This window comes from Scylla paramamosain, chromosome 2, assembly GCF_035594125.1.
Source record: "Scylla paramamosain isolate STU-SP2022 chromosome 2, ASM3559412v1, whole genome shotgun sequence".
Taxonomy (NCBI): Eukaryota; Metazoa; Arthropoda; class Malacostraca; order Decapoda; family Portunidae; genus Scylla; species Scylla paramamosain.
Window position 1 is genome coordinate 5,786,802 of NC_087152.1, and position 20,699 is coordinate 5,807,500.

The 20,699-nt window shown below is 39.9% G+C and overlaps 2 protein-coding genes across 3 annotated transcripts in view; both read right to left on the reverse strand.

The window, feature by feature from the left end:
* Positions 1 to 2,819: 2,819 nt before the first annotated feature.
* Positions 2,820 to 8,744, reverse strand: LOC135109131 (uncharacterized). Its single transcript, XM_064020224.1, has 5 exons — positions 8,449 to 8,744; positions 5,850 to 5,881; positions 4,154 to 4,374; positions 3,800 to 3,946; positions 2,820 to 3,554 (listed from the first exon to the last, which is right to left on the reverse strand). Exons 1-5 carry the CDS (start codon positions 8,529 to 8,531, stop codon positions 3,171 to 3,173), a joined length of 867 nt encoding a protein of 288 aa, XP_063876294.1. The 5' UTR covers positions 8,532 to 8,744; the 3' UTR covers positions 2,820 to 3,170.
* A 5,104-nt stretch (positions 8,745 to 13,848) lies between these two features.
* Positions 13,849 to 20,699, reverse strand: part of LOC135109138 (uncharacterized) — a 10,985-nt gene continuing 4,134 nt past the window's right edge. The window contains exons 2-5 of one of the 2 annotated variants that reach the window (XM_064020250.1): positions 18,021 to 18,062; positions 17,557 to 17,813; positions 17,229 to 17,375; positions 13,849 to 15,460 (exon numbers count right to left, since the gene is read on the reverse strand). In XM_064020250.1, the coding sequence (XP_063876320.1) occupies positions 15,302 to 15,460; positions 17,229 to 17,375; positions 17,557 to 17,813; positions 18,021 to 18,054 (597 nt within the window). In that variant the 5' untranslated portion in view covers positions 18,055 to 18,062 and the 3' untranslated portion in view covers positions 13,849 to 15,301. Of the gene's footprint in view, positions 15,461 to 17,228; positions 17,376 to 17,556; positions 17,817 to 18,020; positions 18,063 to 20,699 lie in introns of both variants that reach the window. The other variant, XM_064020239.1, reaches the window with a different exon arrangement.

Here is a 20,699-nt window from a genome sequence, read left to right on the forward strand (position 1 = left end):
GCAACAAACCTACTGTAACTAGGTGGTTTGATTTAACTACATTACTCTGCATTAACTATATTATAGAAAAAAAATAAAGAATTAGATGTTAGGTTGTTTACAATCCTCTTGTTGACTCTTTATAGCTTTTAGCAACTTTGCATCATCAGCAAACATGTTAATGTAGCTATTTAATCGTTTCTGCATATCATTCATGTAAATCTGAACCATAATAGGTGTTAATACATTTCCCTTGTTACCTCGCTCCAGCTTGAAGTATTATCTCTGATTAGTGCCCTCATTTGTCTGTCCTTCAAATAGTCTTGTTTTGCCTTTTAATACTCCTACATTTTCCAGCTTCCACAGTAGGCTCATGTGTGGAGCCCTGTCAAATGCATTTTTTTTTCTTTAATATCCAGATATACAGCATCCATCCATCCATCTCTCTTGCACCACATCATCACTTGTATAAAGGCTCAGCAGATTTGTAACACACGATCTTTTTTATCTAAATCCAAATTGTTTATCTGTAATTACCTAACTTTCTTCCAAATACTGCACCCATAACAGAATAACAGAGTACGTTCTAAGCTGCGTTTTACTTATGTGCAGAAGCGAATGGCAGAAAAGATAAAACAAGAATTTATCACAAATTTATCATATAAAGTGAAAAGACACGTGAAGAACCATGGTGAACGTAATCCGAAACTACAACGAATCAAGATTAATGGCGATTGAGGGTGGATGGGCCAAGAGAACCACTACTCCACTCCGCTCCATTCCACTCCACTGAATCCACTTCCCCATCCATCAACACCTCACCATCAAGGTAATGTGATCTACATGGTCATCATCATACTGTTAAATATAGTGATCAATGAAGAGCTTATATGTGGCGCTGTGTTAGGGTCTGGATCCATAACTGCTTTTGGTGTGTAGAAATTGTTATAACATCCTAATACAGGAATTGTGACTTGCCAGAGATGGTTACGTGCAAGTTAATATGATGCTGTTACATCTCAGTTTGGGTTTTGTTAAGTGTCAGTTAATATGATCTTGTTAATTGTCAGTTACGATACTATCGTGGTAACTTGGGCACTGTTTCGTGCTAGTTAGGAGGTTGTTGCGGGTCTCTTTTGGAGATTGTAATGGGCCTCCTTGGAGATTGTTAAGTGCCTGTATGGGTAACTTTACCAGCAAGTTAAGATAGTTTTACATATCACTTAGGATTTTTTTAAGTAGCAGTTAGTTGGTAGGAAGATGTTTGTGGTTAAGCAAGGGAGGTGTACCTGTTATGCAGGGAAGCTCGATCTAGAGTCAGTCGATCGTAACAACAGCATATCTTTGTTACTTCGCAAGGTTGTATAATAAACACACCTACAGGAACGTATGTAGTAACAATGTTGGTACTTATCTATCTAGAAAATATAAAAAATCTTTGTTACTTCTCAAGGTAGTAGACTGTGCTACGTAGTTATAATATCAATAGCGCTGACAGTGTAGGGCAAAAGGTAGTTGAATTATGGTATGAGTTCCGAAGTAAGAATGGCATTTCCAAATAACAGCATTGAGAAATAAAAAAAAAAAGATTGTATGCTAAGGCTAAACTTTCTCTAGATAATACAAACGACATTGAGGCGTCCTCATTCAAGGAACGCCCAGGCCACGTGCCATACCTTAAAGTACTTAGAAGTTGAATATCAGCTAATATTGTAAGATAATACATAATGGTAACTGACTGACCAGCACTGATAATATAATCAATTCCATAACATTATTTAGGGCTGACGCACCATTCGCTTCATCTGATCAGCAGGGATTCCTATGAATTCATTGTTATGGTTGAGGTAAACAATGTTATTCCCAAGGGTGAGAGCATAATTTTTAATCAATCCCAAAAGGTGTACCAGCAGTAGTCATAATGGGATACGTAGTATTTCTAGAATATCATACACTGCAGTATTACCTCGTCGGCTCTGGGAGATTCCTCAGATTGATCCACAAATGAACTAATTGGTTTCACTTGTCCTTTGCACAACAAACTCCCCATTAGAGTAAAGTAACGAAAATGAAACGAATGAGTGCTAAGACTGTTCATTCATAGAGAAAAACAAGTGTGGAGGGACTGAAAAGACATCGATAAGTTAGACACAAACCTCTAGTAGGGGCAGTTTGCCTTTATGGTGATTCTTCACATATACATTACCAATGGTCAAACACTGTCAAGTGCTCATAACCCAAAGTTGAATTATGAATAGGATGGAAAAGAAAATATATGTCAATAGGTCAAATGCGTATATGAATATAAAAGGTTCTTACAGTAATATTGAAGTAGTGTTGATTTTCTGCATGGGATTTCAAGGTTATTGAAATGCAGTACTTACTAAAATACATTTCTGGAATGTATTTTGTTAATATAAATGGATGGCTCAAATACTTCCTAAATACACGTGTCTTGCCTTGAAATACATTTTGATTAGGTAGCGGCACGAATTTGATGTATCGCAAGAGGCCAGGAAGTGCAGGAAAGAACGGCCGCAATGACTGCAAACCTCGCGTTTCCTCCGTATGTCTGGCCACGCTCCACTACTTTTCTCTCTCTTCGTTGTTTGTCTTATTGTCTATTTGTAGCTTTAATGCTCATCATCAAGACAGGCATTAGATCTGCAGGATGTAGAAATGTGGTTCTAAACTTCATCATTAGGAACCGAAAAAAAAAAGAATAAGAATAAATAAATAAATAAATAAATAAATAGATAAATGAATAAATGAAAAATAAACAAATAAATAAAATAAAATAAAATAAAAATTAGTAAATAAATAAATAAAACAAATAAAATCTTATTGTCTTTTTACAAGGGTTTTTCCTTGCGGCTGAGTCTTCTAGTAATACAGGATAAGAGTCCAGTACACTGAACAAGACCAGTGGTTCGGTCTTGTTTTATTAAACAAAGCGTAAATATGTTATGATGCCACGCTACACACACAGCTGGCGCAGTTCGTGGTTGTGGAAAATTGCCTTACAAATAATAATGCCCATAAATCACCTAAGTTGCGACCGATCGTCCTCAGCCGGTCGTATCAAGGAAGACATGGGGGATAGAGAGGGAGCAAAGAAAAATGAAGGAGAAAGCAAAGGATAAGGACTGAAAAATTGAGGTGGATGAGTCACTGCGCCATCTTGCGGAGGGTCAGCGTTTCGAAGAGGAAAATACAAGCATAGAGCGGTTGCGACGGAAGGCAGCTCTTAAATTTGAACTGTGGGTGAGAGGGAGAGGGGAGCCACGACGCAGGAGTGGGGAACGACTCGTAGGGCTGGGAGTGGGGCTGGGACTCGTTCTGGGAGGAGAGAGAGTGGAGGCACGGAGTAGGAGCGATGGGGGATGGCGTGGCGGAGTGGGGCTGGGGCTGGGAGTGGGACGTGGGGTTTGCGTGGTGGAAGTGGAGCTAGGAGTGGTAGTTGTCCGTTGCACGTCCTCGGCAGGAACAACGAAGAAGTGATTATTGCGGTGGTAAAGTTCGGACGCCTGAGGGCAAGGGAAGGCCCAGTCCTCCCAGTCACATGTCATCGAATCCTGAAGTAATGCAAGGTGAAGTTAGTAGAGAATCATTCTTCTGCTGACTAGGTCGCTGTGTATGAATCAAGTGTACAAACAAAGCCCAAACAACGCATCCCAAGCTTTGCCTCTAGAAAGCAAAGGTTCTTGACTCAACAAGCATAAATATACCTATAATCTTTGCTTACCGCATCCTCCTTGGTTCTGCTCCCCTTACACCAGCATTAACTTTTTAAGACTTTCTAGCGGAGGCTGCGATTTACCTGAGAGAAGATGGTGTATCCAGGACAGATGAACGAGAAGTGGAAGATATCCTCCAAGTCGTACAGGTCTGGGAACAGCTGTTGCATCGGGACGCAGATGTGAAATATTTGGCAGTCATTGTCCTGGTCAGCGTAGTAGCCATACACCTGGCAGTTGAATGACATAAGATTTGTTAGTCTCTCTCTCTCTCTCTCTCTCTCTCTCTCTCTCTCTCTCTCTCTCTCTCTCTCTCTCTCTCTCTCTCTCTCTCTCTCTCCTTAGATTAGAAGTTATATCATAAAGCGTTTGATCTTGCAGTCAGTCTTTGATTCACCGTCCTCCACACGCCTCCGTCACATGGCATCCACACTCACCCGACCATTGCAGTCAAAAGTGTCGACGATGTTACGGCGGATAGAGGAAGCGTTGTATATCAGGCGATCTACCAGCGGTGGTAGATCCCCCCGGGCGCCAATCAGCTGAGCTCCGGGGGGTGTGCGGCTCAGGATAGAAGTGGCGATAGTGCGGGCATACTGTAGGCGTGTCTCCTGGGGCAGGAACCTCCTCTGTGGCGGCTCACCCGCCACGGCCGTCACTGGTGTTATATGACGAACAACAGGAAGAGTTAGTGACAGCTGTGTGTGTGTGTGTGTGTGTGTGTGTGTGTGTGTGTGTGTGTGTGTGTGTGTGTGTGTGTGTGTCTGTGCACGCGCGCGCGCACTAAACAAAAGAAGTATTACTGAATAATCACATGTTTCCGGATCCCCTAATATCTATGACTTGTGAGTGTGAGTGTGAGTGAGAACTTGTGGGTGAGGAAGACACACAGAGTGGATGGGAGCCAAACCCACTCGGCGCTGTACACATTTCTCATCTCTTGGCCTTGATGCACTTTAGACTTGGCGAGACTAGCTAGACATCCCTCCACCAGGCAATAAACTGTTCCCTCCCCTAAAAAAAAAAAATAAGTAAATATATATATATATATATATATATATATATATATATATATATATATATATATATATATATATATATATATATATATATATATATATATATATAATTCTTTATTCTGTAGTGTTACTAACTTTGAAGTTCAGATATCACAACATTTCGAACTAAAGATGTAACGATTTTTTTACTACTTGATATCGACAGTACCATAAAATTGTAGTGATATCGATACCATGACCAGTGCATGGTGGCATTCCGTTACTGTTGCTCATACTCGTGTAGTTAATGGGAATTAAATCAAACATCTCTACTTGTCCACAAGAAAAAAAAAGTATATTAAAGCTGTAGAATTATAACTAACGTGGAGAGAGAGAGAGAGAGAGAGAGAGAGAGAGAGAGAGAGAGAGAGAGAGAGAGAGAGAGAGAGAGAGAGAGAGAGAGAGACTTTTTATGTTGAGGGAGGGTGTCGGCAGCAGTGCCAAGCAGCGCACGGCGTCAGTATGCACCAGGTAAAAAAAAAAAAAAAAAAAAAAAAAAATATATATATATATATATATATATATATATATATATATATATATATATATATATATATATATATATATATATATATATATATATATATGATACTAGATCACTGCATGTTACCAGTAATTTTTTTTTTTTATCCCTATTCAACATGAAACTCCATCTAACGAAACAACTTTAAGGGAGTGATGTGCTACACATTACATTCCTCTCAAGCATCGGCAGAGAATCAGCTGATACTTTTAGAAATGGACCGATACCACCGGTATAGAGACATCGTCACATCTCGGTTGTGTACAATATAACATTCCCCTCAGTGGGATAGATTAATGTTCAATACGCTCACAGTCCTCTGTGACGGACGTCCCTGATTCCCAGTTAAGAATAATGCACGAGTACGTCTGCAGCAGGAGAAATTACCAGGAATCAACAGTGATGCTCAACATGTCCACAACAGAAGACGTTTTCCCTGTCACTCCATAGTTTACATTGCAATCACAAAATACGAACATCATTGATATTCTTACAAAGCAAGCAGAGACAACCTGGTCCGACACGCAGGTCACAAGGTTGGAGGTGACGTACCTGCCAGCAGCAGCCACACGATCATGGCGCCCCTGCAAAGCCAGAGAAAACCTCACTTGTTATGAACCGAGGGCAACACACGGAGGTATATAAATATGTATATATATATATATATATATATATATATATATATATATATATATATATATATATATATATATATATATATATATATATATATATATATATATATATATATCACTATTATATCTATTAATTTATTTCCATTCAGTATAGGTGATTAAGTTCAAATCCGAAAACAAGCTTCGTTCTTTGGTTTCTAATCACAGCATTCAAGACTTAAACCGTAATATTGCAAGTTGATCATATTATGATACACTTTTTACATTATGTCTTGGAAGTTTACATTATGTCTTGGAAGTAAGTTAAAACATTTGAGTCCGCTGCTGACAGAATACTGTGGAAGCCTAGATAGTCTATGTTATTGTCTGTTTTGTAGTTATAGTGTCTGTTTCTTTGCTTTAATTTGTTTCATGTAAGTGTTTATTTTTTCATCAATTGAAACTTGAATACGACTAACAAGGCGTAAATGAATTTGAGATCTCAGCAGGAAATGTGATTCTCTTTACTCTATCAGATAATTAATTGAGGTGCGTTTATTTCTTTTTAATGAAATGAAATTATAAGCAGGGAATTACTGTGATGGATTATAAGGATGCTCGTCTGCGGACGTGTCTCGCTCCTAGAACCCTAAGCAGAGAGAGCGAGGAATCAAGGCTTTTACCTCAACACTGCAGGCTGCAGCTACCTGTTTCTTCGGAATTACTATTTTTATAGATAAGTACACACTCAGCATGCCATTGCTTAAATCCCAGATTCTGTAAATATTGCTTGCCTTCTAATCAAGTTGCAACTATCACTATTTTCCTTGGTAGCTCCTGGATTTGAAGTTTAGAAGCTGCGATGATTGTAAAACTGTATAAACCTGTGTGTTGGCAAGGAAACTGATCTAGTTCTGATCTACTTTGATCTCCATGTTCCCGCAGAACTGCATGTGAAGTGTCTCCGGGTCTCCAGATTTCGTCGTTGTAAACACAAACCCCAGTGTTCGGCGCGGCTGACATGAGCAGAATTTATTGACGAGAAGAAGACTATAAATTAAGCAGCTCTCCGATTCTGCGTCTTTTCTTGAAGAAGCAGATTTAAGTGCCAGTGCAAGAGATGTTAAACTTTATGTCAATTCCAACAGGAAGAGACTTCCGCACTGACCTTCACAAAACTGACAACTGAAAGACTGTAGAGGCGGAACCTTAAAGGAAATTTAGTCGCATGGGAATGCCTTCTTTCAACAGAACAAAGAAAAAAAAACGGTATAAAGAAGAGGACAGGTCGCTTCAGGACAATGATCTGTTAACGGTACAGGGTGGGGAGGAAGTAGGTTTGGTTCGGGTGACACACGAGAGGTATGTGCGGCGGGCGAGGCTGCTGGGGCGGGCACAGCGAGTGAGAGGATGGGTAGCAGTGCAGGAGTGATGGCTGCCACTCCTAGTCGTCACTCCAGCAAATGAATATGTTGTTAGGCGTGCTATCACCCGAAATTAGTACAGGCTATGGCCGAATTCCCGTAATTTGAACAAACCACCATTCTTGGACATGCACTATAAATTTATAACGGTGGTAACTCAACAGATGGTGGCGATGACACGACATCCAGACGCCAGCCAGCCACACATGGAGGCTCCTCCTCTCGTGATTGCTGTGAAGAACCAATTCTAAAACATGTAGCACAAGAAGAAAAAAAAATCTTATCTGCATTTTGCACTCGAAATATCATAAGGATGGCTATTCAGTGCTGAACTTTTTACAGGGTTTCCTGAGAGGGCGCAGCACAGCCGTTGCAGCAGCCAGCCAGCCATCCATCCATCCATCGCACCGCATCACATCACATCTCATCCGTCTTCATGATCAACACAACACAATTTTTGCAACACCCTCAGAGGTGAGTTGTTATTGTTGTTCTTGATGTCGTTGTTGTTATTGTTGTTGTTGTTGTTGTTGTTGTTGTTGTTGTTGTTGTTGTTGTTGTTGTTGTTGTTGTTGTTGTTGTTGCTGTTGTTATCAGTTTCATTCAACTCATTTGTTTATTTATTTTTGTCGGGAAGAGTAAACCGGCACAATAGACAACTGACTGTCGATCAACTGTAATCTATGCGGCTCATCAATATTCATTGTCTCGTTTGTTCGCACAAAATTTATAGTCCTATTATTCACACCAGCACGCGGCGGCAAAAGTTGCGGGATGTGTGACCCGCTGTTTTTTTTTTTTTTTTTTTTTTTTTTTTTGCTGTGGGGAGGGGGAGGGAGTGCAATGTGCGGGCGTGTGGGATTGTTAACTGTGAGAGCACTGGGATTGATGCAAGGTTTGCAAGACCACAGAAGGTGTCCATAAAGATGTTTGGAGAAGTGTGAGGCGAGGAGAAAGGAGCGGTATTGTTTACGTGCTTTGAGACACGAACGTGAAGGTGTAAGAGAGAGAAGAAGAAGAAGAAGAAAAAAAAAAGCAGATTGAGAGAAGAGTGGAAGTAGTTGCGGCGCCCGAGGCAACAGCGTGTCCCCGCCCAGTGTGAGCAAGACTCACCTGGCAGGAGCGAGAGGGCGACTTGGCTTGTGGCTGGGCGAGCTGCGGCGTCCCTCGCACCACCGGACACACTCGTGCGTCATCACTGAGAATCGTACCGTCACACACCTCTTCTCATTATCATCATTACAACAGGAACAGCTATAGTAAGGATCTGGTCAGGCGGGTTTGCGGATAGCGTACAAAGTAAACGTACTGGGAGCCGCCAATCGCTGCCGTTGCTTCACCGAGCAGGGCTTTATATAGACTGGTTCGTTCCTCCCCCACGCGGCCGCCATTCCCTCCCGCCGGCAGGACAGGCAAGCCGGGTTGTGCCGAATACTAATGGGTGCAAAGCCCGTGTGAGGGGATGGGAGGAAGCAAAGGGGGGAAACAAATATTTCCTGGATTAAGGGGACCCTTAAACATGATTTTTTTTCGCTGTTCAACTGAGAAATGTGTGTGTGTGTGTGTGTGTGTGTATGTGTGTGTGTGATGGTTTTATACTTACGGTTGTTATTGTTGTTGTTGTTGTTGATGTTGTTGTTGTTGTTGTTGTTGTTGTTGTTGTTGTTGTTGTTGTTGTTGTTGTTGTATTGATTTTTATTTGCCAGTGTATGCGGTTTGCCCTGTTAATGTTAATATGCACAATTACTTACGGGGCAACACAACGTTTCCTCAAAAGTTTAAGTGTGCATGATTCCACAAATTACTCACATTGATGCATTTGATGGAAAAGAGAGAGAGAGAGAGAGAGAGAGAGAGAGAGAGAGAGAGAGAGAGAGAGAGAGAGAGAGAGAGAGAGAGAGAGTATATATATATATATATATATATATATATATATATATATATATATATATATATATATATATATATATATATATATATATATATATATATATATATATATATATATATATTACTGTATGTTACAAAGTATAGGTTAATCACCCAGGTTGAGGGACATTACAGTTATGTTACGAAATATAGGAATATCATTACTGGTGAATGCTGTTATTAACCCATGACCTCTCCCTTCTCGGCTAGCACACAGCATCGGGAGCGGTACATGAACTACGTCAGGGTGCACCAATAGACACATATTGATGTTTTTGCTACCATATATATATATATATATATATATATATATATATATATATATATATATATATATATATATATATATATATATATATATATATATATATATATATATATATATATATATATATATATTTTTTTTTTTTTTTTTTTTTGTTACATGATTACTGAGATTTATCGCATCGAATATTTCAATTTATTATATGAAATAAATAGAGCGTGGGGTGATGTTGAATCGGTAGGTATTCCATTCGCCTTCAGGAAATATCTGTGTAGTCTCTTCCAAAAATCTTAGATACGCTTTGATACCGACTTATTATTATGTTTCTACGAGTTTTTTTTTTTTTTTTTTACACGAGTTATATTCAAAGTTAATGCTTGAAAATTAATTCAGAACACCAACCGACGAATTTATATTTCCATGTATACGAGTTGTTTCGTCAACTACCGTTAAGTCCATAATCAAAACAAGCAGAAAACACAACCGCAATGCACATTAAGATCTATTCCATTAATTGCATGACATCATGTCCAGAGGTTAGTTTTTCGTTATTACTTGGAATCCGATAGTAAATTTCCGAGTATTCTTCACGTTTATAGTGTTCCGTACGTATTCCGATGATGTATCTTTCAGTAAAACTGGGTGAAAGCTATATAAATATCTGAAAAGTCAAGCATCATAGTAATGAAAGGAAACTCGGGGAATGTAAAATTGTTTTCATGTGATCCGAATTCTTGCCTTGCTCGTGAAATGCGGTCGACTGAAGATTCCTGGTGTAGCCCTCCACGGCATGGTCACGGCGCTGTCTGTGTGCACCCTTATGACCATTGCTGACTGATTAAACCATTCATTGATTAAACTGATTAAACCATTCAGCTTTGGAGTTAGGTGTATCATGAGCCTGACACTGAGTGACAAAACGAACTGCTATCAGCAATAATTAAGGTCAGTTCCGGAAGCTTCATAGCGTCAGTAGGCACTGAATATCATGTGGGTAAGAGGCTATTGTGTGTGTGTGTGTGTGTGTGTGTGTGTGTGTGTGTGTGCTTCTTCAATATACAGTTTAAAGTTATTGTTGTTACCTTTGTCAAGTGGAAATTAAATATTGCACCGTGTTTGTCTTTTAACAAGAAATTCTAAGTACACTTTGGGAAATGCGGGCGTTACGCCGCGAAACAATTGATTTGACTTCGAATAGCATCCGAATACATATGAAGATCTAGATTCTAAAACTTTTCATGCTGTCCGAGATTGTAAGTCTACGGAGATTTATTTATTTATTTTTTTTCTTTTTTTCTCTTCCATAGTTCACAATTTATAGTCTACGGAGAATATTTACCACGGTTCATGTTTTGAGACCACGTTTTAAGTGCCTTTCTGTCGTGTATGATTACTGAAAAGACTTCACTGCAGGAAATCGACAGTGAAAACAGGCTTGCTGCCGCGAGCTTAAGGTCACCTCCATCAGGTTTGCTTGAACCTGTGTGGAGTTCAAGGGCTTCGAATAGGCTTCGAATAGTAGAATAATAATGAAGACAAGCTGGAAAAACAGGTTCGATAATTCATGGTATTTTACCTCTTACTTTCGGCCAGTACTCATAAGCAAATGTCAGTAAAGAATGTTGATGGTATATTATTTTTCTGCTAAGTCCAGAAAATCGGAGGACGCGTCAGTGCGTGGTGGGACGGTGTCAACGCATTGGTGATCTGTGTGCTTGAGCCTGCCTCAGACTTATGGGTGAATCTTCTGCATTTTGCGGTTTCCGAGTACGGACCACAGTAGGGAAAATGTATTCTCGTATAGCTGATATATTTTGTACAGAATGAACCACTTTTACTGTGACCGCAGGAAGGAGTAAGATGTGACGAATGTTCTCGATACAATTGTTGTAGGCAAAACTATTAATAGTGCTATCGTAACACTCATTATATCAACAGATTTTGCTGCAAAAAATGTTCCTAATATGAAATTTTATGAATTATAATAAATATTTTACAGTTTCCTTTTTATTTATTTATTTATTTATTTATTTATTCATATATTTATTCATTAATTATGTAAGAGTGGCACCGGCCAAGGACAACTAAAATGTAGTAAAAAAAAAAAGCCCACTAAGGCGCCAGTTCCCAAAAAAAGGATAAAAAACGATCATCAAATGTTGAAGGTGAAGCGTCTTGAAACCTCCCTCTTGAAAGAGTTCAAGTCGAAGGAAGAAAGAAATAAAAAAGCAGACAGGGAGTTCCAGAGTTTACCAGAAAAAGGGATGAATGATTGAGAATGCTGGTTAACTCTCGCATTAGAGAGGTGGACAGAATAGGGATGAGAGGAAGAAGAAAGTCTTGTGCAGCGAGACCACGGGAGGAGAGGCACGCAACAAGCGTGAAAATAGTGGGAGAGGATAACAAGAGATGCAACATTGCGGCGATGAGAGAGCCAGCTTTCTCTGTGCACGTAACGTTCCAACTTAGACTCTACCTCTCAACCGTGTGTGTGTGTGTGTGTGTGTGTGTGTGTGTGTTGTTAATTCGATATGATAGTTATGTGAAAGTTGTTTCTCGTTCATTTAGTGACTTTCATCTCTGTCCAACTGATACATCTGATTTGGCGTGGAGTCACATTGGGGCAGGAGAGAAAATTAGTAATTCTCTCTCTCTCTCTCTCTCTCTCTCTCTCTCTCTCTCTCTCTCTCTCTCTCTCTCTCTCTCTCTCTCTCTCTCTCTCTCTCTCGGTAAGAGCCTGCATAGTATCATTAATTCGGATACTGACTGTTACCCATATTCTTAATTAAACGGTTTTGGCATTTATTTTTATTGCATACTTTCATTGGCCAAAGAAATTTTTAGTCGGGTTCTCGCTTTTTTTTTTTCTCATTAATGGTGCAAAATTCTTGTTAAACTATTTTTCGAGTCATGAAAGCACTTTTGAAAACCGTAGTAACTTCCACGAGATATTGTTAAAAGTAGTGGAGATCAGGAGATGACACATTTGAGGATACGGTGCAGTTACGAGGAATCCGGGAGGGAGTAGATACATGCCTGAGTCAGTACAACGAAAAACAAATCGCCCTCATTGCAACTATGAAGTGAGAGTAACACCTTGTCATTGGTGGGTTTCATTCCGTTGCTCTTAATAGGAAGGGGAGAAGACCACCGCCAACAAAGGAGGCACCGCATGGCAGCTTCTCTCCATCCCTACTCGACGAAATTTTGGGGGCTTCCTCACAATAAATGAAATAGCAGTGAACAGATAAATATATCAGTCCTCTGGGAATAACAATACACCTTAAAAAGTGCATTATTGGTCAGAACTCAATCACCTGGAGTTATTTCCGAAGTCTAGAATCTGCTTGGAATCTGTTATTTACTTAGTTTTGCAAAGAGATTGCCACGAAGTGCTGCTGCTGTATTTTTTCTGATCTTTTCTTTTTACAGCAAGTTGAACCTTTCGAATTACGACTTGTTTCATAATTTTTGTATTCATGTGATACAAAACACAAACTGAATACTGCAGTTAATAAAAATAACTTTGAAAAAGCAAATCCAATCATATAATACCACATCACTCAATGATTGCTCATATTTTATAAATTCAATGAATGGTGCACATGATGGAAGGTCTGACCGCTCCCTTCAGTCCTCAACACATTGCACGAATTCAGCCGGGCTAGACAGATACCAGGCGGGGTGGATGCCGAGTCGGTTGGAAGGGGATTTTTCAATAATCTCAGTAACACAGAGCTTCCTCACAGAGCATGGTGTGGACGGGCCTTAACTGAGGAAGAACGCAAAACACACTGGCAGTGAATGTGGGAGGGGAGACGGCTTCTGACTGCAAATGCACATTGGTGGTCCACTGTTTATGCATTTTACATTTTAGTACTACAACAAATAAGAAGAAAAAACATAAAATAAACAAATAAATAAATAAAATAAGATAAAAATAAATCAAATTAAAAAAGTGAAGACAAATAATATTTCAATCTACAGTTGATGACAAGAGAGAGAGAGAGAGAGAGAGAGAGAGAGAGAGAGAGAGAGAGAGAGAGAGAGAGAGAGAGAGAGAGAGAGAGAGAGAGAGAGAGAGAGAGAGAATATAGACAGGGACACATTTAGATAGACATAAATAGATAGATAGATAGATAGATAAATAGATAGATAGATAGATAGATAGATAGATAGATAAAGACAAAGACAAAAAAGTAAAAAAAAACAGAAGAATAACGACAAAACAAATAGCAGTAAGAGTATTAACTATTCCAACTATACATTCTTGTAACGATAATTCTCCAGTAAGTCTGAGTGGGACAGGAAACAGCAAGTTGTCATAGTCTGTAATTTTTATTGCATTATAAAAACATGACATATTTCGGTAGTCTAGTTTGCTCATCAACATATAAATGAATGAATGAGTTAATAACAATTTTTTTTTTTAAATCTTACTCAGCTAAGCTACTTCCTGCAACAAGATGCTACGAAGGTATCAGTCACAGTATACTTCAAGAAATGGCTTGCATTAATCTAAATAACTATAACGTGCCCTCGTAACACTTGTGGCGAGGAAGTGATGGTTTGTAACGCGTTCATCTGTAACACAAGCATATCCCGTGGGAAGAAGTGACCCCGATACGTTCACTGCGATTATTAAGTGTACAAAATACACACACACACACACACACACACACACACACACACACACACACACACACACACACACACACACACACACACACACACACACACACACACACACACACACTATACAGATGGTGTTCTAATGCCCGATGTAAGTGCGTGTGATCACTAGTGAATAAGGCAATGATAAAAACAAAATAATGCCCTGGTTAATAAGAAAGCAAGAGCGCAGCCTGCCTTGGCGCTGCCCATTCAGCACAAGGCCGCCTTGCACGGGATGAAAGGGGGAAACATTTGCTGTTGGATAGGAGATCCATAATATAAGGCAATCAATGCATTGTGAGTAAGCAGGTGTATTACCAACAGTGTACTGATGATTGGTACTAAACGTGATTAGATGGTATACACACCCACAGATAAATCAATCCGCTTTATCACGTTTTCTCATTCCAGAAAGCTCAGCCAGTGATAATAATAAAAGGATCTTTGAAGTTTACGAGGTACGAGTGAACATGCATGATTGATACGTGCTCTAGGAGGGACGACAGTAGCTTCAAATGAATACGTTGAGTAAGGAATGCCCGTCATCTAAGTTAATCTAGTGACATGCCTAGCTAAGGGACACTCACACAGAGATTTTACAAGCTCGTTTCTGCCGGGTTGCAACACAGAGACAGGCGAAGGCAGGAGGGCGGTGCATCAGTACACCAATGTGTTGTGCGTAGACATGGACGCTTCATTATTCAAGTTAGACGATCCAGTAGAGGTGGAGTCTTGAAGCAGTGTGCCCAGGGGTGAGTTAGGCTCACGAGTGTGCCTCTTTGTTTCAGTAACGCACGTAACACTGTGTCCTAGATTGCACATTTAGCAGACATGTAGAAATGAAATGTGGTGTGTCTTATGGAGCCCATGGTCTTCAAAGAACAATTTGTACCGCTCAGAATGGAAAACTGCACTATTTACAGTGATTCTTCTGCAAGGTTTGTTACAACATTCAGTACATCATTCTTGTACGCTTAAATGCCAGATGGACACATACAAACAAGAAGAGCAAGACACTCCTCCTAGAAAGCAGCTGCCCTAATGCCCCACTCAGCCCTGTAGCACAATGCCCGCCACCCTCACCACGACCAGCCGGAGTTAAAGGTCGTCAGGAAGAGGTTCGTTTACATCGGCCCACTTTTCCCCGGTGCCATCCTTAACAGGAACTTTCCTGAAGAAGTTGTGATTGAACTTGTACAGTTGCGGAGAAAACTCGCACGGAAGAGCCTCATCTTCCCAAGCACAAGTCATGCTGTCCTGCGGGCCGAAACAGACGTGTCAGAGGTAACATACTCGAGGGAAAAATTATATATTTGTATGTGGATTAGTATGCTGCTGGTGGTGGTGTGTGTGTGTGTGTGTGTGTGTGTGTGTGTGTGTGTGTGTGTGTGTGTGTGTGTGTGTGTGTGTGTGTGTGTGTGTGTGTGTGTGTGTGTGTGTGTGTGTGTGTGTGTGTGTGTGTGTGTGTGTGTGTGTGTGTGTGTGCGTGAAACTATGATATTTTTTTTTTTATGTCCGATTTCCCTGATATAGTATTTGCGAACCGTTACCCTGAGTAACTTGGTTAATGCCCTTCCTACCCTCGGACCGAGGCCAGGATCCAAACACGTGCGTCTGAGGACCGCTCGTCCCCCAAAGCGCGCGCGGTAAAAAAAAAAAAAAAAAAAAAAAAAAAAAAATATATATATATATATATATATATATATATATATATATATATATATATATATATATATATATATATATATATATATATATATATATATGTGTGTGTGTGTGTGTGTGTGTGTGTGTGTGTGTGTGCGTGTGTGTGTGTGTGTGGATTAATATGCTGCTGCTTGTGTGTATTTACCTAGTTGTGGTTTACGGAAGGTGAGTAATCTCATAGTATCCCATCTCTATATCTATCCAGTTTGGTCTTAAAAGCATGAACAGTTATGACACTGACAACGTCTACACTGAGTTCATTCCATTTGTTCACACTTCTGTGAGGAAAACTATGCTTCTTGATGTCTCTTCTACAGTTAACTTTCTTCAACTTCTTGCTGTGTCCACTTGTACTCTGTGTGTCTAAATTTCTAAAATATTCATTGACCACATTTTCCATACCATTTATCATTCTATAGATGTTTATTAAATCTCCTCTCTCTCTCCTATTTTCAAAGGTATGAATTTTCAAAATTTTTAATCTCTCTTCATAGGTCGACTTACTCAACTCTGGAACCATCTTAGTGACTGCTCTTTGTACTCTTTCCAATTTTATAATATTCCTTTTTGTATGAGGAGACTACACCACTGCCGCACATTCCAATCTTTGTCTATCATGGAAATCAACAACTTTTTTTATCATTCCTTCATACAAATATGAAAATGCCATTCTTACTCTTTTTAATAAATTCATCGTCTCTCCAGTAATTTTATCAATGTGTCTGTCCGGAGTCAAATTTTCAGTAACTGTTACTCCCAAATCCACATCTTTTGACTTCTTTAACTTCACACCATCCATATCATAATGATATTGTATTCTTTTCTTACTTTACATTTACTTAAATTGAATTTCATTTGCCAAGATTTGCTCCATCTATTTATCTTATTTAAATCATCTTGCAGTACCATACAGTCATTTACATTTTCTACCCTTCTCATCAGCTTAGCATCATCCGCAAATAAGTTCATATAACTATCTATTTCTTCATTTATGTCGTTCACATATATTACAAAAATTATCGATCCCAACACCACTAGTTACTTTCAGCCAAGATGAATTTTGGTCTTGTGTTACAATTTTCATCTCTCTACCATCCAGATAACACACACACTGTGTGTGTGTGTGTGTGTGTGTGTGTGTGTGTGTGTGTGTGTGTGTGTTTAACTATGGTTGTGTGTACTCATACATCTAGAGAGTGGAACCTGTGGCCTTGGCTGCCAGCGCAATGCTGTGGCCACTCAACAAAGGGTGATACTTTGGCTGTGCGTATATACGTATGACGAAATCGCTGCTACAGGAAAGGTGTGGGCAACTCACCTGACTAAATACCGTGTTGTTGTTGCAGAAGAAGGAAAACTGGAAAGTGACTGGAGTTGTGAAGTTAGCGGGGTACAGTTGTTGGAGAGGCAGACACACGTGGAAGATCTTGCAGTCGTTGTCGACGTCAGCATAGTAACCATAAATCTGCCACAAACAACATCTCGTGAGTTAAGGCCCGAAGTGTTGCCACGCGGACACCTGCCAGTGTCACAAAGGTATGAGGCAGTGTCACACGGACACCTGCCACTGCTACAAAGGTATCTGGCATTCCCTCCTATACACAGGTAATGCTATAAGGCAGTACCACAGCAGGAAAGTAACTTACTTTGTCATCGCATCTGAAGTTGTCCACTGGATTTGGTATGACCAGCGTGTAGTTGTCAGCCAAACGATCTTTTAGAGCCGGAATTGTTGGCTGCACGCTGATGAGGGTGGATGATCTGGGTGCGGCTACCAGAACGTGGCCGACGGATGCCTCAGTCAAGAGGTTCTTCCCCGATGCAGGAAAAGTTTGACCAACTGCTCGACGGATTCTGTCGGCTCTCAGCGGATCCCCGGCAACGGCAACCACAGTTATCCACACTGCTGGCCACGGAAAAAGATCAATATATTTGTTCTTTGCTAGAGTGAAGCATCACCCCTCCAAAACAACAAGATGTAGCACATGAAATGTATGTTTTCACGATCATTTTTCCATGAACATATAGTTCATACAATAAGAACTAAATGGATGAGGCCATTTAATACCAAGGCCAGGGAAATCTTGAGAGGAAGGTAGGCAACACTCACCAACAAGCAGCGACAGGAGGTTAAGACTCGACATGGCCGGACCTGCAACACCACCTCAGTTAGTTCTATGTAGTCTCCGAAGCTGAACACTCCTTCTCTTAATACAAAGCGACACTTAAGGCAAGCAACGCATACAAATACTGCCTGAGGATGGACGAATATTGTGTGTTGTATATATATATATATATATATATATATATATATATATATATATATATATATATATATATATATATATATATATATATATATATATATATATATATATATATGTATGTATGTATATGTATATGTATATATATATATATATATATATATATATATATATATATATATATATATATATATATATATATATATATATATATATATATATATATATATATATATATATATATATATATATATATATATATATATATATATATATATATATATATATATATATATATATATATATATATATCTGTGTGTGTGTGTGTGTGTGTGTGTGTGTGTGTGTGTGTGTGTGTGTGTGTGTGTGTGTGTGTGTGTGTGTGTGTGTGTGTGTGTGTGTGTGTGTGTGTGTGTGTGTGTGTGTGTCCATGCCTGTTAATCTTTACATGATGTAGTACGAGTATTCCTTTATCTAGTCATATATTTATTTTAGGCACATAATTATCCCGTAGCCATCCTGCTTGAACAGATTTGCAACACCTTCCATGGTCAGTCTAGGGAACATTCAGTGAAGTCATCACTGCTGTGCTACCGATTCAGAGACACAAGTGTTGCACTCAGGTTATATGGCAAAGGTGCGTGAAGATGACTTACATACTTTTCTCTCTCTCTCTCTCTCTCTCTCTCTCTCTCTCTCTCTCTCTCTCTCTCTCTCTCTCTCTCTCTCTCTCTCTCTCTCTCTCTCTCTCTCTTATGAATCACCTACGAGAACATTATAAGTTTCCATGATGAGCCATGGCTCGCGTCTCCGCACCCGATCCGGATGCTTTCTGTGCGCCAAGAGACAAGAGTTCACAAGAAACACTTAACCATGTACCGCCGACGCTGTTTTTGAAAACACGAGATGATGCCTTTAGTAACATTATTCGAGAAGATCGCTCACGTCACACTGTAAATGAAACACTAGTGAGAATTGTTTTCTTTTCCAAATTAATAGTACTGGTAACATTTACATATCTTCTTTTTCATGTTTACATGCCTGCTGCTGACAGTGGCGGGGTCCTAACAATGAACCATTTTCCTGAACCATTTCGGCAACTTATCTGGACACATTTGGTCCATCTATGTTGTGGTTTTCATGATTTTAATGATAGTTTGATATCAATGAGAAAACACTCGGGAAAACCCAACAAAAATTTTTTGTTGTCCCTGAAACTAATCGTAAGCGTTTGGAGACAAGCCGCAAGCCACACACTGGTAAGGAGAAAATCGGCAGTTTGCCTTCTTTCTTGCGTGCTGAACCATGCAGACGGGAAGGTGTGTGTGTGTGTGTGTGTGTGTGTGTGTGTGTGTGTGCCTGTACATATATACGTATATTATTACATTTCCACAACAAAGTAAGACAGTTGTGTTGCTTGTTGTTATTGGCATGATTTGTGCGGTTCAGTCAAAGAGATGCCTCATTGTATTTGATGAAATGTATGTTTTATTGGTTTTATTTAGAAACCTTAGATCAGTGAATTACGAAATTGACTTGAAAATCAGATAAGGGAAATAAAGCTTGGGGCGAATATTGTGACAGCTACGTTCTCAGCAGCTGGTAAGGGAAGTGTTACCAGTAGTGATTCAAAGTGAAGCCAATTCAAACCCCAGATGCAACACAACGCTTCTGTAGCGATAACACTACAAACGTAGAATAACAATATTTAGCATCACTTATTTCTGCACGTCCTCACCACGCCTCCCTCAAGCAATACCCATCCTGCGGCGACCTTCCTTGTAAGGGTGCATGCAACGACTCACCTGAGCTCGCCTCCACCACTACGTATGTCATTGTACGAGCCGTCAGACGAGCACAAACAGGCGACAGTGAGTGTCACTAGGCTTCAGTTTATGAGGCAGCCTGGCGTGTGGCAGTCATTTTGATATTCAATTTGATTTTATAATGAGTAGGAATGCATTTATACAGTATTATAATGTTAAGTTACAATATTAATCTAGCTCAGTTAATACGAGATTAACTGGCTGTAACGTGGTGCGACCGCAAAGAGGAACAGAGACGTTTCCTCCACGCTAAGAGGCTGGTAGCCGCGTTTCGGTGACGATCGCTGAGCGCAGTGCAGCGAGGCAGTGAGTGGTGAGGTGAGTGGCATCTGCTAGAAGATCCCGTATACCGGAAGCAGTCTCCACCACCACCTTGAGGCAATGATTGTCTGCTGCTCTGTTCACCGCCCCTGAGGGCTGCTGTCATATGTACAGTCACAATTAATAACGGCACACACAAACACACTGGTGGAGAGTCATCCTAAAACGGCCAAGAGTGAGGGAGCAGAGCGTCGGTGTGCTCGCCAGTCCCTGTCGTGTGATCCAGTGTAAGAAGTCTAATGGAATGATTTAATGGGTTTATCAGAAGTGGCAAGCAGATCATTCTGTTATACATATTGACTCACCGAGGCAAGGAACACACAAGTTCATCAGTTTCTAGATAATATTTTAAGAATACAAGACAAGGCTCTCTCTCTC